Source organism: Vipera ursinii, assembly GCF_947247035.1.
Source record: "Vipera ursinii genome assembly, chromosome: Z".
Classification (NCBI taxonomy): Eukaryota; Metazoa; Chordata; class Lepidosauria; order Squamata; family Viperidae; genus Vipera; species Vipera ursinii.
Window position 1 is genome coordinate 19,397,704 of NC_139517.1, and position 14,427 is coordinate 19,412,130.

The 14,427-nt window shown below is 38.9% G+C and overlaps 1 protein-coding gene across 1 annotated transcript; it reads right to left on the reverse strand.

Moving 5' to 3' along the window:
* Nucleotides 1–1,544: 1,544 nt before the first annotated feature.
* Nucleotides 1,545–12,922, reverse strand: IL27 (interleukin 27). The gene is made up of 5 exons (XM_083376733.1): nt 12,824–12,922; nt 10,337–10,512; nt 5,196–5,294; nt 3,338–3,502; nt 1,545–3,249 (listed from the first exon to the last, which is right to left on the reverse strand). The coding sequence occupies exons 1-5, from the start codon at nt 12,834–12,836 to the stop codon at nt 3,049–3,051; spliced, it is 654 nt and encodes a 217-aa protein (XP_083232859.1). The 5' UTR covers nt 12,837–12,922; the 3' UTR covers nt 1,545–3,048.
* Nucleotides 12,923–14,427: the final 1,505 nt, after the last annotated feature.

The following is a 14,427-nucleotide window of genomic DNA, read 5'->3' on the forward strand; positions in this document are numbered from 1 at the left end:
AGTGGCTACAGGACCACTTTCCTGGATCCAGTTGAAGACATTTTTTACATTTTCAGGCTTGGGAATGATGGTTTTATTTTTACTGTACTTATTTTATTCAGCTTTAATTGCTACTTTTAATTTGGTTTTCAGTTTTTGTTTTCGCCGTCGGTTTTGTGTGTTTTTCTTATTTTAGTTGGTTTAAGAATAAGATGACGTTCTTAGTATTTAAGCTAAGTTTTTTCGTTACCTTTTATTGTATTACTGCAATACTGTAAATGTAAATACAATAATGTATTATCGCGATACAATAAAAAATTAGCTAGCTTTGGCAGTCAACTGGCCTTGAACTCTTAAATATATCAGTAAACTGCGGTTGTAAAAACCATTTGCTTAAAGGCTCTATCAGTAATTCCTCACAAAGAGATAATTAATGAGTTGTTTGTCACTTGTGTGTAAACATAGGACAAATGAACCCTGGCATTTTTTTTTTCCTGCTGCATCCCTATAATGCTTTCAGATTTCCAACTCATAACTAAAGCAATACTGGACTTAACTGTTCCAGTGTTAAGGTTGGTTTTTCCCACTTAAGTGGGCAGTAGCCCATGGTAGTTTTTAGATGGGTGTTATCAGGTGGTCTTCAATTCAGTCATCCATTCTGCCGGTGGTGGTGGTGATTTTGGAGGTGGAGTCAGCTTGGCATCTATTGGCCGCTTCAGGCTGGTGAGGGCACTTCCTATATCCTATGGCCCCCTCCAATGTCCTCCAGAATTGTTCCTAGTTTGGGCAATAGGAAAGTCCAGCTCTTTCAAACTGTACTTTTCCTCTTCAGCATCCACTTCTTTAAATCCAGAGGTTGGTGAATCTCCAGGGTAAGAGAAGTGTTGGTTCCTTCAGTAGCTCCCCAGGATCTAAGAAGATGTTTATGGTGGTTTTGAAGGAACCATCTTTTCCTTTTTACCTGAGGATTTCCTTGAATTTTTTCATTTGAGGTTTACTAATTAGAGAGTTGCTGTTTGAATTTCCTAGCTCAAAATTGAATCTAGCAGCTTATTTAAAGGCAATGCTAATAATGAAACTCTTTTCGAACATTTCTACAAGGTCAAAGGTTACCAACCTTATAAGTATAGATCTCAGCACTAGAAGGACAAAGTCTTCGTATTATATAGATAAGAACTTATCATATTTTCTTGACCATAAAAGGGAGTTCTGAGAGGAGAAAGATAAATCCTGAAGAAAGGGGTCAAGATAGTGGCCTTAGGAAAGTGAGTAGAGTTTCTCAATGGAATTAGGACCAAACAGGAAACCTCTACCAGGTGAATTCAGCCAGCAACAAGAAATTTTCTTTTGCTGAGTTAAATAGGTATAATACAATGTTATATACTGCTTAAATATATTGACATTGGATTTTTTTTAAAAAATCCCATTTATATCTCGCCCTTCTCCGAAGACTCAGGGTGGCTTACAATCTAAAGCACAAATCAATGTTCTTAGCAATAGCCTTCATTCTATGTAGGCTATTGCTATTAGGGCTTTTGGGCCCCCCCAAGCGGCATTATTACAAAGTCAGCTTATTGCCCCCAACAATCTGGGTCCTCATTTTACCTACCTCGGAAGGATGGAAGGCTGAGTCAACCTTGAGCCTGGTGGGACTCGAACCTGCACTAATTGCAGGCAGCTGGTGTTACTTAAGGAGGCATTAACCCACTGCTCCACCAAGGCAGTGGTTAAAATACAGACTAATTGACTGATCTCCAACTCCTAGTGGACAATCACTTAAATATGAGCCAGCAGTGTGCTGCAGCTGCCAAAAAAGCCAACACAGTGCTAGGTTGCATTAACAGAGGGATAAAATCAAGATCACGTAAGTGTTAATACCACTCTACAAATGCCTTGGTAAGGCCACACTTGGAATATTGCATCCAGTTTTGGTCACCATGATGTAAAAAAGAAGTTGAGATTCTAGAAAGAGTACAGAGAAGAGCAACAAAGATGATTTAGAGGTCTGGAGGCTAAAACATATAAGGAACGGTTGCTGGAAGTGGGTATATCTAGTTTAATGAAGAGAAGAACGAGGGGTGGCATGATAGCAGTGTTCCAATATTTCTGGGGCTGCCACAAGGAAGAGGGAGTCAAGCTATTCTCCAAAGCACCTGAAGGCAGGACAAGAAGCAAGGGGTGGAAACTAACCAAGAAGAGAAGCAACCTAGAACTAAGGAGAAATTTCCTGACAGAATAATTAACCAGTGGAACAACCTGCCTCCAGAAGCTGTGAATGCTCCAACACTGGAAGTTTTTAAAAAGAGACTGGCCAGCCATTTGTCTGAAATGGTATAGGGCTTCCTGCCTGAGCAGGATGACCTCCAAAGTACCTTCCAACTTTTATTATTATTATTATTATTATTATTATTATTATTATTATTATTATTATTATTATTATTATTCAATTATATGAAATGACAAACCCTTTTTTGTTCAACCAATTAATCAGGCAATCAAATTTAAATAATACTTTTATTAACCAAAAATTTAAAAGCATGAAATGACCAGTTCAAGCTTAGAAAAGGCAGTATCACTCAAAACATATATTTTATGGCATATGCATATTTACTCAGATCTGTTTTAGAAAATTTCAGAATCATTTCTCCATAATCAATTGGGATTATATCCTTCTGTAGATACCCTCACAATTCTCTGTCCCATTTGAATAAATAGCCATTTAAAAAAAATTAGATGAAGCAAAGTAGTAGCCACCCATGTTTTTATGGATAAACACAATATTTAAAATTCCCTGCAAACCTGTTGCCAATTCTTTCTGACCTTTGGGGAAAAAAATTACTTTTATCACGTTGTTTTGAGAAAATGCATTCTGTAAACAATTGCTTATGTGAACCTAGCCAAAACACTGCTTTAACAAATAAGTTAAAATAATAAAATACTTAGAAAAAATAAATAAATATATAAAATAAATATTTTAGATAATTTACAGAACAGCATTGTCACTGAAATACCAGGATGCCCGCATTCCTTGGCTGTTTGAAATTGGGCGATGGGAATTAAATGTTAAGATTAGAAAAACTTGGAAGGTGAAGCCGCTTTGGGCGCCCTCATCCTGAGCATCAAAAAATCTCGTGCAACCCGAACCAGGAAGCTTTCGAGAGAACGAAGGACAATATATACTTCTTGGCGGTTCCTCCATTGACTGTGGTGTTGAAGGATCTGAGGAGTTGATTCAGGCTGGATATTAGATGAGAGACCCCAAAGTGTAATCTATAGGAAAAATGAAAGCTGAATAACACGGCCAAAGCCAAAGGATGCTTTTCCCTCATCTGAGCTCCCCCCAAAACAGGCAAGCTACCTGGTAATCCACTTGATGACCAAGATCTCGGAGGTTAATATCAATATCTTCAAACTGAGGGGAGAATTCTGAATTTTCTTTGATTGCTTCAAAGTTCCTCAGCTGTTGTACCAACCCGTGATAAAATGAAAGGGTCTTGGCTATCTGCGACAGGCGTGTGGCATCCTGGAGGGAAGAAAGGGTTAGAACGCAAATACAACAAAGGCAACTGCGGTGGTATCCAAGCACTATTGTCAAAAATGGGCAGCTCTGAAAAATATTAGGGAAGTGATTCTGCCCCCTGCCATCCATCTCAACAAACACATTAAGAATTGGAGACAGGAGGAACTTCACTCTAGCAAGAAAATGTTACTTGTGGTAGTTTACCATATTCTGGCTGAAAATGGTTTGCTTAGTTCCATATCTATATTGACTGGTGAAATGTACCACACAATTTACTAAGCATTTTTGATCCAAAAATTTCCATTCCAAGCAAAACTAGTCAGAATAACAGAATACAGAAAAACAAAGTTGGAAGAGACCTTGGAGGTCTTCTAGTCCAACCCCTTGCTCAAGCAGGAAACCCTATACCATTTCAGACAAATGGTTGTCCAATCTCTTCTTAAAAACCTCCAGTGTTGTGAAAATCCACAACTTCTGGAGAATTATTTTAATCAGTACTAAAATAATTTACAACAGAGGTGTCCATGACAAATCTTAATAACATCAAATTGTTAAGTGCATCAAAACATTATTATGCAAATGAACCAATTGAAGTAGTGTCATGACATCTGTTCCAAGTACGTCTCAACAATATTTGAATGATAACACTACTATGTGCATGTCTATATTTCTTTTTCTTGCTGTCCCTGTGGATCCTATGGCTTACAAGAGTGCATTTATTAATACACAACTGTAATTGGAGGCTTCCAAAAATTAGCTGGGTATTGACTGATGAACTGCAGTTGTGATATTGGCATTGGTTATTATCCAACAAGCACCTAGAATACTGATGCTGGCTAGTTGTGACTTTTGGGTAGTCCTTACAAGCAGCTTAAAAGCATGCAACAGTCTTGACTTGTTTACAACTCAAGTTCTCTGCGAGGGTTACTTAGCATTGATTGCACTATAAATAAATTACAGTTGTTAGCATTCTTTGTGGAGACAGTGAGTTTGATAGAAGAACAGGTTAAATTATATAAGTTGGTGAATAGGTCCTGTCTTCTTTCCAGCTGTTAAGTATCCTGTCTTCCTAGCTAATTGAATCCATTATTTCTGGCTTCCAACCATCAAGTTGCCTTATTAAAAGGAACATGAACATGTTCCTTTTTCTCTAGGCACTGGTGGATGATTACCAGTAAGAGTGGCACTTTACAGTGATACTTCAGTTGCCTTCATTCAAATGCCTTGTACCAAATTCGGCATTTGAGAGCACCATGTTAAAAACTGATGTGCTCTGACTTTTGAAAAATGAGACCTATCATAGCTAGACTTCAAAAATCACAAGGCTACTAGATGGTGAGGGAGATATTGAAAATTAATTCATTGCTGGATATCCAGCCTTTTGGTAGCCCCAATACACCAGGCTTAATCTGGGCTCAACCTGATGTATTTTGTGATTGGTGCTTGTAATAAATGCCTCTTTCTTTCTTTCTTTCTTTCTTTCTTTCTTTCTTTCTTTCTTTCTTTCTTTCTTTCTTCCTTCCTTCTTTCTCTCTCTCTTTCATTGGCCTTTGGAAGAACTTTGAGAATTTTATTGAATAAAATTATTACAAAATGCAAAGGTAATATATATATATATATATATATATATATATATATATATATATATATATATATATATATATATATATATATATATATATATATATATTCTTACTGAAAGAGAGATCCATGTGTGAAAATCAAGGCTGGTTGAGGGAAGGTGCCTCAAGTGGGAAATAAAAGGGACCTCAGTTCCAGGTAAACGGTCCAAAAGCTGGAAAAAGAGAGTATGATTGTAAATAGATTTTCAACCAACCTTGTAGCAGAGCATGAAGAAGCATATATTACTTGATCAGAGAATGGTGTGATAACTCACAGCTATCACTCCAAGAACATTGAACCAGAATATTTCCTTTTCACTGCTGGATTCCTGAGGAAAGTGGGATAAAATGCAGAGGGCCAAGGTTTCAAGAAATCTCCAACAGAGAACCCAAAGGGGAGGTTTTGAGTGATAGGATATGTCACACTAAAGCTCTGCATCTTTAGTCAAGTACAGTATATTTTCCAAGAGTCAGTATCTGCTTTAAATACAAGTAGTCCTCAAGTTACAACCTTAAAGGAGCCTGCCCATTATGGTTGTAAGTTATGAGGATTGTAAAAAGGTGGTTGTTAAGCTAACACTGGGATGGTTGAGGAAACCCATTATTCAGTCTGGGTGCATTTTTTCCAAAAATCAGATTCAGATTCTGTTTTTCAAAGAAAACATCATAAAAAGGCAAGTACATAGCTTCAGGATGCCGCAAATGGTCATAAATGCAGGCTGGTTGGTTAGCACCCAAAATTCAGTCATGTGGACTCTGGATAATTGAACTTTGAATCCGAGTTATAAATAGCTTTTTTCAGCTGTCATAATCGTAAACGGTTATTAAGTGATCAGTCATAAGTCAAAATTTACCTGTAACAGTGGCGGCTACAGATATTCATAGTAACTCAGGTATGGAAGGAGAAGCACTATTTTATGGAGAGCAAGGTTTTTGTTGTTTTTTTACTCAGTGCAAAAAAAAGCAAATTTGAGCTGTTCTTTTCAAGGTGAGCAATATATATGTTGGCTTCTCAGTCTCATTTACTGAGTATCTGTCTTGTCCTACATTCCACATTACTAATTCCCAGTTACAAACTACACATTACAAAACAGAAAAGTTTCAGATTTGGAAAAAAAAGATTTGATGGAGGCAGCAGCAGCAAAACAAACAAAAAAAAACCCCAACTCAAAACTTCAGTTTCTCTACCTTTCCTTTAAGATGACGATCTACATTATGGACTGGTTCTGATTTTAACAACAATCTTATTTGGTAAGATTGCCTGGGAAACAGTATGTGAAGATTTGACCCCCAAAATGGAAAATACAGGTAGTCCTTGAGTTATGACCACAATTGAGCCCAAAATTTCCATTGCTGAGCAAGACCGTTATTAAGTGAGTTTCCCCCCATTTTGCGACCTTTCTTCCCACAGTTGTTAAGTGAATCAATTCCCAGAATTTCCCAGTCATTCCCTGGGGACAAGCTCTGGAAGTGATGAATGTCTTGGGGGGAAAAAGGCTGACAAGAGAAGGAATGTGAATGCATAGATAAGAAAATGAAGAAAACTTATGCAAGCAAAAGAAGCACAAGTGTAGAGTTCCTTCACAAAATGTTACATCACTGGCCTCTAGGGGCCAAATAATAATAAACTACTGAAAACATGCATCCAAATGTTGAATTTTCCAATAGAAAGGACTTTTTCACAGCAACACTCTGACTTTGAAACAGTGTCCAATGGCACTTTTCAAATTGACTTTTGGATGCATCATAGCATTTCTCTCAATCAAATCTTATAAGAAAAAAACAACACAGCCATAAAAGTACTGTGAAATTATTTCCTGCACCCAAATCTAACATTTGACTGGAAAGTTTCTCACATATTATTCACCTTTCATTTAGAAGACACGATGATAATCACATTTTTAAAAAATCTTATTATTTAGATCTTATTAGTCAGTTGCTCAGTTTTATTGATATGGCCAATTTATTAATTAATACAGGAAGTAATATATTTAAAACATCTGTTTAGTTCAACGAGGGTGGAAATTTTGTAAGTTTCTCCACTTATTCTCCACATATGCTTTACATATGTATGGCCAGTTCTTTGGTCTCCCCTCAAGCCACGGAAGTTTGTTAAATGAGCCTGGGCCAGTCATTCTATCTTGGCCCACCTCAGAAGGTTGTTATTGTGGGTGAAAGAGGCAGTGGTGGGATTCAGCTGGTTTGCACCAGTTCGGCAGAACCGGTAGTTAAATTTTGCTGAGTTTGGAGAACCACCTCACAGGCCTAGAACAGCCCACCAGAAGTGCATGGATGCCACTTCCAGAAGTCTGTTCTAGGCCTCAGAGGCCCAGGCCTGCATCCAATAAGAGAACCGGTTGTTCAGATATTTGATATATGACACCTCAAACCCCTGTATAAATGGTGGGATATAAATCAAACAAATAAGAATTGCACATTGGGGACAGGGGTGAGCAATGAGAGAATAAGATTCTACTCTGCCCTCTGATTAAAACTGGAATTTTCAGGAGGAAGAATTTTCCAGATTCTGATTTCTAGAGGAATGATAAAAGTTAGCTAAAAAGCTATGCAAAAATTCTTTTCTCTCTGTTTGTTTTAAATAATCTTTTTCCCCTGGAGATTATTGTTTCTATACAGGATTATTCCTTATGTGCTTTACATGGATCAAGACCTCTTTATATCACAGTTGCTTCTAAAAGGGAGCAGCTGAGTGATCAGCATCATTTTGGGGTCTTCTCAGAATCTTATCTATTTTTATATATTTAAGAAAATGCATATTTTGTCTGTTTCTATAATTTTTCTCCTGGTGGTTCATCTATCTCTGATCTGACGAGCCCTGTATTTTTCCCTTCCCAAACATAATATTTGGGAAACTCTGACTTCCATTTTCCTTTTTTTTTTAAAGTGGCTCTGTATGTTTATTAAAAGAATGGCCTATTTCCCCACAGAGAAAGATGGACTGATTTTCTTAGTAATGTACTTCAACACTTCAAGTCAAGTGGTAGTGTAGATTTTATTTCCTTTTTGCAGGTAGTCCTCAACTTAAAACCAGTTCCCTAGCGACCATGTGAAGTTATAATGGATTTGAAGTTCTGACAGCCCCCTCCCACCCCTGTCATCACGTCAGCACACTTCAGGTGTTTGGCAACTGGCCGGCAGTTATGACTGTTTGGCATTTTACAACAGTTTTGCCGAAAGCCAGCATTTACTTCTGTTTTTTGGCAAAACCAACTATTGGCTTGCTTAACGACCACGACATTTGCATAACAACCGCCACAATTAAACTGGTGTGTACAGTGCTGAATGCAATAGTTCAAGTAAGGCCTGACCAAGGCAGAGTAGAACAGGATAATTATATGTTGGTGGCAGTAATGATTCCCAAACTGAATAGTAAGACAGAGTTAGAGCATTTAATTTTGGCATGGGGGGGGTTCTGAGAGAAGGGATCTGAGAGTGCCCAACCTCTTCCCTGGGGGTGTAGCCTTCTGATCAAATCACCAATTTTTGTCTGCCACACAAGGGACAGAAACAATCATTATTCCATCCTTACTGACATTTATTGATTTGTATTTATATATGTTTATCTATTTTTCACATTTCTGCTTTGCTAGACAAGAAAATCCAAGTACAACTGAGTAAAACACCTTTGCTATTACTTCTCTAAAACAGTAAAATACTGCCATAGCATACAAACATGTTACTATGAACGATCAAAAGAAAGTAAAGACGGCATTATAAAATTGGGGTAAGGGTCTCAAATCAATTCCCTTTTTTAAGAGGTGTTGAAAGAAAAATCTTTATCAGGGTCCAGTCCAAGCTGGGAATAAACAAAATGGAGACTGATTTAGAAAGAAGATTGCAGTTTATTGAAGAGGAGAGCCAGACAGAAAGATGGCTGTGGGAAAAATTGACCACATGTAGCCGGGAGTGGTGGGTTTTTCTGAGCTTTTGGTTGGAGTTCTTCCTGTTTGAGGCTTTGTATTTCCTATGTCATGTACTTTGACTTGAGTCTGAGTGTGCCCTTTTGGTATTATGTTTCCTGTCCTTAGAATTTGAGTGGGGGTAGGTACATTTTAAGGGACGCGGTGGCTCAGTGGGTTAGGACGCTGAGCTTGTCGATCAGAAGGTCGGCAGTTTGGCGGGTCGAATCCCGAGTGCTGCGTAACAGAGTGAGTGCCTGTTACTCGTCCCAGCTTCTGCCAACCTAGCAGTTCGAAAGCATGTAAAAATGCAAGTAGAAAAATAGGGACCACTACGGTGGGAAGGTAACAGCGTTCCGTGCGCCTTTGGCGTCTAGTCATGCCGGCCACATGACCACGGAGACGTCCTCGGACAGACGCTGGCTCTTTGGCTTTGAAACGGAGATGAGTGCCGGCCCCTAGAGTCGGAAACGACTAGCACGCATGTGCGGGGGCGGGGAACCTTTACCTTTACCTTTAGGTACATTTTAGGGGTCTTTGTTTTGCTAATTTCTTCTAGCTGGAAGGCTCAAACCTTTCTGAAAGGGTTATTGAATTTGCATTTCTAAAAGCTGGCTTCTGCTGAGTTTTCTGCTTGAGGGAGAGGAGCTGGGGCTGGTTTCTGTCCTTTTTAAAGATCTTCTCCATTATTCCTTTGGGGAAATATATTCTGCCTTTTCAATATTCCCCGAAATATTTCTTCCTCTGTATTCTTCCCACAGAGGCCTCCAACACATATGACAAGAACGGGACCTAATTTCTAAGTGAAGCTTGTTCCGTAGCATAGACGTTGCCACAGAAAAGCAGAAATGTTTTGCTTCAGTTTCCCGATTGGCATCACTATCAGATATTCTCTAATTATCTAGTTCACTGAGCCTATATTCATTAGAATAGGCAGTCCTACAAGATGCACAGTTGCCAATCCATAAAATGGTTTATAGGTTAAAACCAATATCTTAAAGTGTATGCAGATATTGATAGTAACCAATGCAGGTCCATGAAACCAACATTATATACTCCCAACAACAAGAATAAACACATAGGACCAATTGTAGTTTGCAAATAGTTTTTAAGGACAGTCCCAAATAGACTATATTGCAGTAGCCTTAGAAAGAATGATGATTGGTTAATAAATTGGACACAAAAAAGAGAATGGAAGAACTAATTCAAAAGTAGGAGCTGCCTTCTCCTTGGGGTATCTCTTAATTCGTCTCTGCTGACTTACAATATTTGAGAAGATAGGGTAGTAGACTTACGTAGTATCTTGTAAGGTCCTTTGTTTTGTGAAGAAGTTGCCGCGAGAGTTTTAAGCTCATGCTAAATTCTTTCTGAAGATCCAGCCCAGATCCCTTCTCCTCTTGGATTCCAACTGAAGGGGCACCAAGAAGGATGTCAAACTTGAGAAGAACTTGGAGGAGGAGAAGAACTGCACCTAAAAAGAAGATTTGAGACAATTAGAGAGAAAGTTACAGAGAAACATTTAATGGGAAAATCAGGAAATTGGATGCTAGTGTATTTAAGCCAGAACTGTGTGCTTACAAAACACTGGTGGCATCAGACATTGTCATTGTGAGAAAAATAGGTACACTTCCACATCATATGCTTTGAAGACCCCTCTTTTTCTACAGAGTTAAACCTCAGTGTTTACATGTTTACCATACCTGTATATTGAAGCAATGGGGGAGAAAAACATAAAAGTAAGGCGTTTAGAAGTGAGTTTTTCCCCATAAAATTCCTGCTACAGCGTCTCAGGAATAATATGTTTATCCCAGATTTGGTTTGTAGATTTGTCACACGATCATCTCTTTCATTCATACTGGGGAAATCCATTTAAGGGGAATTTCATTTTATATAAAGGCTACCATACTGAGACCTTTTCAGTTAGGTTGAGATTTCAGTTAATTGCTTAAAAGACATAACTGAGATGTTAATAGGCTGTGCCTGAATATGCTTCAAAGCAAAGCTGAGAATGTGCTGGGAAAATCGATGGAACTAGGAAAGAAAGATGTAACCCAAATTTGAGATGGTATGGTAGCAACAATAGCCACAATGAAAACATTAGTTTAACCTTCCCCAACCAGCTGATCAAAATATACACCTGATTACAAGTCTTTTTGGTCTCGGCCAAAATAAGCATGTTGGGAGTCTTAATCTCAGGCAGTTTAGGAATGTCTTGGATTATAGCACTGGACACTAGTAGAAGGTACTTGATCAAGTGTTCAGTTGCCTCTGAATCTGGTGCTCCTGCTTTATTGTTTTCAAAAGAAAATGGGAAGGCTACATCACCATCAGTCAATCAGTTATAGTACTCAGATGATTATTTTGTAGAATTCTCCACTGCATATGATAGAAAATCCAGTTATTCTTTCCTTCTCCGAAGATAAATTATAGTACAGTAATAAAGCTGACACCAGCCAGAGCATAGAAAAACTCAAAGAAATAGTGCAAGATCGGAAGATAAGGAGAGACCTGACCCAGAGAATTACCAAAATGGGATTCAACTGAATGGAGATCATCATCATCAACATCAATACAGCAATAATCTAAATATTATTGAACAGATATCTATTATTACAGTATATCCTCCTATTCCTCTGGCAAAACTCAATTGTGCACATAAAGACTGCTGATAATTTCCAATCTAGACCTGCAGTGTCATCAGAGCAGATTTTTAATAAGGACATCTGATTCACATTTTGAAATAGATGGAGTAGTACACATTATCAGCCAAGCACACATCTCCTGTAACGTCATTATATCCAGAGGCTAAGATTATCTACCTTCTCAACTTTGGTGTTGGAGAAGACTCCTGAGAATATGGTAGACAGCCAAGAAAACCAATCCATGGATTATCAAACAAGTCAACCCAGTGTTCCCACTCAGGACTCAAATGATGAAGCTCAATTTATCCTATTTCAGAAACATTATGGGGAGACCTAACTCTCTGGAGACGACTTTAAAACTAGGAAGGGTAGAAGGACAAAGATGACCAGGATGACCAGATGACCAAGGATGACCAGCAGCAAGGTGGATGAACTCAGGCATTGAGTACACCATTGAAGGACCAGGTTAGGATAGCTCATGATAGAAAAAAAAATCTATTTTGTGGTTGTTAAGAGTAAAAAAACAATTTGATGGCTAATGCCTCCTTAAGTAACACCAGCTGCCTGCAATTAGTGCAGGTTCACATCCCACCAGGCTCAAGATTGACTCAGCCTTCCATCCTTCCGAGGTTGGTTAAATGAGGACCCAGATTGTTGGTGGCAATAAGCTGACTTTGTAATAATGCCGCTTGGGGGGGGGAAGCCCTAATAAGCAGGCATATACATAGAATGAAGGCTATTGCTAAGCACATTGATTTGTGCTTTAAATTGTAAGCCGCCCTGAGTCTTCGGAGAAGGGCGGGATATAAATGGGATTAAAATAAAAATAAAATAAATAAATAATCAATCCATTAATCAATCAACTAATCTAGGATGTTTCTGAACTGAAATCTGTGTCCCTTTAAGGTGGAAATGCATATCAGAGTTTTGCACTTCTGGTTACGCCAAGCTATGTACTTTAAAATGTAACATAAAACTGCAAACTTAGGTGCCCTACACTCCTTTTAGCTAATGTGTCCCTGATGATCCCTCTTCTTGTCATTGACTCATGCAGCTTGGCTTCCATGGCAAGAAACACAAATAAGCCTCTTTTTTTCCCATAAGAACAACAGGTGGAAAGCATTTTTCTTTCTATCTTACCGCTTGGACGCATCCTGAGGCTTTCCACTTCGTGGGCCAATCTCTGTTCGCCTGTTTGAGAAGTTTAATCCTGCAGCCCATTCTGGGGGCCTTTTGAAGGACAGTGGCTTTCATTTTCGTGGGACACAAAATGTCCAAGATTACACTGCAGTTTGGGTTCTGATTATCTGGTTTCAGGGGCAAGAAAAAAAAATCTCTCCCCCTCCAGTTATTCTTAATAGAGTTTCTGGGCGGAAGAATAACGTATTGGAGCAGCAAGTCATTTTTTTTTTGAAGTTCCTCTTTTTTTCTCACTGAGGAAAAAGGAAATAGGGCTTTGGTCACGTGAATAAGGTCCCCCTTATCCTTCAGATTCTCTCTCTCTCTCTCTCTCTCTCTCTCTCTCTCTCTCTCTCTCTCTCTCTCTCTCTCTCTCTCTCTCTCTCTCTCTCTCTCTCTCTCTCTCAACATAGACTTTTCCGAAACCACCTACGTATTTCAGTTTTGGTCTCTGTTTGCTCCTAGTGCCCTCTCCTTTCTAACAAAGTATATTATGAAAAGTAGAAAGTGCTGTAATTCCTAATTTACATTTCACCAGAACAAGTTTTCCATGACATGGGGAGGTATTCTGGACAGACTCGAACACTGGGCACTATCTAACAAAATGAAATTCAGTGGTGAAAAAAGTAAGGTTCTACATTTAGGCAGGAAAAACCAAATGCACAGGTATAGTATAGGTGGTACCTTGCTCAATAGTAGTAACTGTGAGAGGGATCTCGGAGTCCTAGTGGACAATCACTTAAATATGAGCTAGCAGTGTGCTGCAGCTGCCAAAAAAGCCAACACAGTGCTAGGCTGCATTAACAGAGGGATAGAGTCAAGCAGTGCTTTTTTTGTAAAAGAAAAAGGTGCCGGAACTCACATATGTCATACAACCCACCTTGCCTACCCTGCAAGGTTCCATCCAAAAAAAGGTGCCGGAACTCCGTTCTGAGCGTTCTATGAGAAAAAAAGCCCTGGAATCAAGATCAAGTGAAGTACTAATACCACTTTACAATGCTTTGGTAAGGCTACACCTGGAATACTGCATCCAGTTTTGGTCACCACGATGTAAAAAAGATGTTGAGACTCTAGAAAGGGTACAGAGAAGAGCAACAAAGATGATTGGGGGACTGGAGGCTAAAACATATAGGGAACGGTTGCTGGAATTGGGTATGTGTAGTTTAATGAAGAGAAGAGTGAGGGGTGACATGATAGCAGTGTTCCAATATCTCAGGGGCTGCCACAAAGAAGAGGGAGTCAAGCTATTCTCCAAAGCAACTGAAAGCAGGACAAGAAGCAACGGATGGAAACTAGTCAAGGAGAGAAGCAACCTAGAACTAAGGAGAAACTTCCTGACAGTTAGAACAATTAACCAGTGGAGCAACCTGCCTCCAGAAGTGGTGAATGCTCCAACACTGGAAGTTTTTAAAAAGAGACTGGACAGCCGTTTGCCTGAAATGGTATAGGGTTTCCTGCCTGAGCAGGGGTTTGGACTAGATGACCTCCAAGGTCCCTTCCAACTTATTATTATTATTATTATCTGCCATAGATCCTTTATAGTTCTGGCTAAAATTAACAAAGGC